The sequence below is a fragment of the Aphanomyces astaci genome (assembly GCF_000520075.1).
Source record: "Aphanomyces astaci strain APO3 unplaced genomic scaffold supercont1.52, whole genome shotgun sequence".
NCBI classification, from domain to species: Eukaryota; Oomycota; class Saprolegniomycetes; order Saprolegniales; family Verrucalvaceae; genus Aphanomyces; species Aphanomyces astaci.
Genome location: NW_009798315.1, coordinates 454,926 through 458,168, shown reverse-complemented (window position 1 = coordinate 458,168; position 3,243 = coordinate 454,926). Strand labels below are relative to the sequence as shown.

The 3,243-nt window shown below is 43.0% G+C and overlaps 1 protein-coding gene across 2 annotated transcripts; it reads left to right on the top strand.

Moving 5' to 3' along the window:
- Positions 1–550: 550 nt before the first annotated feature.
- H257_13982 lies at positions 551–2,459 on the top strand. Of its 2 annotated transcripts, XM_009841689.1 has the most exons (10): positions 551–699; positions 747–874; positions 931–1,021; positions 1,078–1,182; positions 1,488–1,617; positions 1,664–1,728; positions 1,788–1,855; positions 1,918–1,987; positions 2,044–2,114; positions 2,276–2,459. In XM_009841689.1, the coding sequence occupies exons 1-10, from the start codon at positions 649–651 to the stop codon at positions 2,397–2,399; spliced, it is 903 nt and encodes a 300-aa protein (XP_009839991.1). In that variant the 5' UTR covers positions 551–648; the 3' UTR covers positions 2,400–2,459. The 2 variants fall into 2 exon arrangements, with proteins under 2 accessions (XP_009839991.1, XP_009839992.1); XM_009841690.1 differs by lacking the exons at positions 1,918–1,987; positions 2,044–2,114; positions 2,276–2,459 and having other exon boundaries at positions 1,788–1,901.
- Positions 2,460–3,243: the final 784 nt, after the last annotated feature.

Here is a 3,243-nt window from a genome sequence, read left to right as displayed (position 1 = left end):
TACAACCACCAGTTCATCACGATGCATACCGTATTAGGCTGTGAAATGGGGGTACTATACATCGTGTAGTCGTAGTGCGCCCTTGCCTTCCACGTACAGTGCTAAGGTTAGAGCAGATCAAGAATTGTAGGTATGGCATAGCTTTGAATCATTGGACAGAGCGACGACTACATGTACTGTAGCCTGACTATATCCCTAACGTTATACACATTACTCGGAGTAGATAATGTTAGTACTGTAGTGATCACGGATGGGAGGTCATGTATTTGGCCATAGCTCCTTCAGTTTCATTGCGTCAAGCACCTTGACATGTTGACGTAAAGCAAGTTGTTTGCCAGAATGAAAACGGCAAACAACTTGTTTTACGAAAGTGCCAGTAAAACCACCTTCAACCAACCAATCATCGCATTAGATGAAGTAACTTTAAACAACGCACCCAACCGTTATTCAAGTTACTTTAGACATTATTTAAGCCTGAGAAAATTTTAAACAATGCATTTAACCCTGGAATTGCCAAAAAAGGTGCAAAGCACAATACATGAAAAGCACAATAAATTTAGGAATTAACTACTCAAGTACTTGAACAAGGTAATAAATAGTGGTACAAATCGGCCGCTCATTTTCGTTGTCGAAGGTCGGCGAAGGAGCATGGCGCCACCTGCTCAGGACGGCGAGGTGTCCGTCGCGGCAACCATGCTGGTTGGAGTACCCCCACCACCCGTCTAGTGTATAACCATTGCAGGTAGGGAAGCGCCGTGGCTGGCATTCTTGCACGGGTCGCCTGTCATCCATTGGACGTCGCCAAAGCGAACCTCCAGGTAGCCGGGCAGACGGCGTACCGCAACTCGTACCACGTGCTTCAGTCGAACTTTCAGTACACACACAATAGCCACATCGTCGATATGTGAGTACTCAATCGTGTGCTCGTAGAAAGGAAGGTGTGCGAGGACTATACCGAGGGTTTGGCGTCATCCTGCTGGGCTCTGCACCTGCCACGTGCCTATACCTTACGTCATACGACGTACGTTAACTTGATTCCATCCCGAATGCCTAGCTGACCACTTCTAATTCCCCTAGCAAAGCAAAAAGTGGCTAGAAGCGTATCCGTTGTTCAAATCGAACTTGTTCTTGACGTCGTTCTCGGCTGGCATCATGGCCGAGGCCCTGAGCTGCGTGTTTTGGGTAATGTTTGATTTTCGAATGTTTTTTGTTTTGATATTGTGCATTTCACCCAAATTTGGACTTGAGAGTGTCATTTCGCCAAATAGCATCCGAATCCATTTGATCCGATTTTAGTCTTGTACAAACTATACAATGATTCGTATACATGTGGTTTTGCCCAATGCGATGGGATTAGCAGAAATTCACCAGAACCTGATTTGATTGGCTTAGGCTCGGGTTTCGAATCGATTTAAAGACAATATATCGTTGTATGCTTATTATATACTACAATATTTAAGTAAATTTATGGGTTTTTATTGCGATAGGTGCCCATTGATGTGATAAAGGAACGCATGCAAGTGCAATCGAGGGCTGGCGGCGGTGTTTTTTATAAGAACACTGTCGATGCGTGGCAAACAATTGCTCGAACCGAAGGCCTCCGAGGCTTATATCGAGGTTTGCCTTAACAAATCCCTCCGTTTAGTGACCTTACTGTATGTAGGCTACGGCGCCACGATGTGGTCGTTTGGTCCCTTTTCCGCGTTTTTCTTCCTCTTTTACGAAAAAGTAACCATCCTATCGTGGGATGGCTATTGACCGTCGAGCGTTCTTTCCCTCGGTATTAGAACAAAGCCCTCGCGGAAGCATTCCATGGCACAACTGACAACGTGCCATTTACCTCGCTCTTGGCATGGTAACAACAAACACAAGTTTGGCTATTCCCTCCGTTTAAGAACATCGTGTCGGTATGTGTAGCTCCGTGTCTGCGAGCGCCGGTGCATCACTAGTCACAAATCCCCTCGATTTAGTGAAACTTCGTCTCCAGGTAGGTGTTCATCTGTACAACTTGTGTGCAGGTATAATAACATTTTATCATACTAGATTGATCGAATGCAACAACCAGCTACAGCCCGCTACGTGAATACCTTCCAAGGCTTGCATCGAGTTGCGTTGTACGATTCTATCTATGCTTATATATATATATATTCTCGACATGCCTTGGATTCAATCGTTTCCAAAATGTATATTCTTGTACTAGTATATATATATATATATTAATATCATATTTATTCTTTTGTGCCATTGACGTTGGTGGATGATATGGTTGGTATAGGGAAGAAGGGATGCTAGGATTGTGGAAAGGAGTCAGCGCCCGTGTAGCTTTCCAAGCGCCACTCACCGGACTCACGCTAGCCCTGTTTGAAAAGTGCAAGTATATGTGTGCGTTAGTAGTGTGATGATCCAACGTAGTAATACTAATAGTATGTTGAATGAAAATATAACAATTGACAACGTATCGTCGGCGTTGTTGAACCTGTAAAGCCAATATATATATGTACCGGCGACGCCACTCGAAGCTAGCTACCAGTCCACGCATTTGGACTTCAAGAAAGCACATAGTAGTCACACTAACTACTACGTAGTAGAAGGGAACGTTGACTACTATTGAGCATTCAGCCAAAATATGGATTTTGTTCTGATTCACCAAATCCATCGGTTAATCGTTCCGCAGTATTATTAATACTAACGTTACTGAATTTTATTGTACTCCCGTGCCGGCATAATGCGGTTTTGCACCGAGTTCGAGTTTTTCGTCCTTGGTGATGGACAATAAATACTATTAATAATAATATTCGGTAGCGGTATACAGTAACGCTAGGGAATAGTGTTGCCTGTAGCTGCATACTACTCCGGAGTACTACGCATTATTATAATACGTACTTTAACGGAAAAAACCAGTAAATTGCCCAATATCACAGAATTGCCCTCTATGACTAAATTTATTTAATTGCATATAATCTCTAGTAAATATGTTTCAGAACAACAATTGAATTACGTATCCCACTAATTCGAAGCATATAGGGATTCAAGGCTAAAGGCCATGAACTGATATCCTCAAATTTCACATTTTGACGAGCAATACCTTGGTGAAGCGTAGTTCAAATTCTTTAAAGCTTGAGCATAAGATGTAGAGTGTTCAATCGTTGTTCACGTCATGAGTGGAAGTACGTCCAATTCGTCATAGTTGTTGAGAAATCGAAAAAGAGCTAAGGGGTCGATTTTCGGGCCATAAATTGGTTT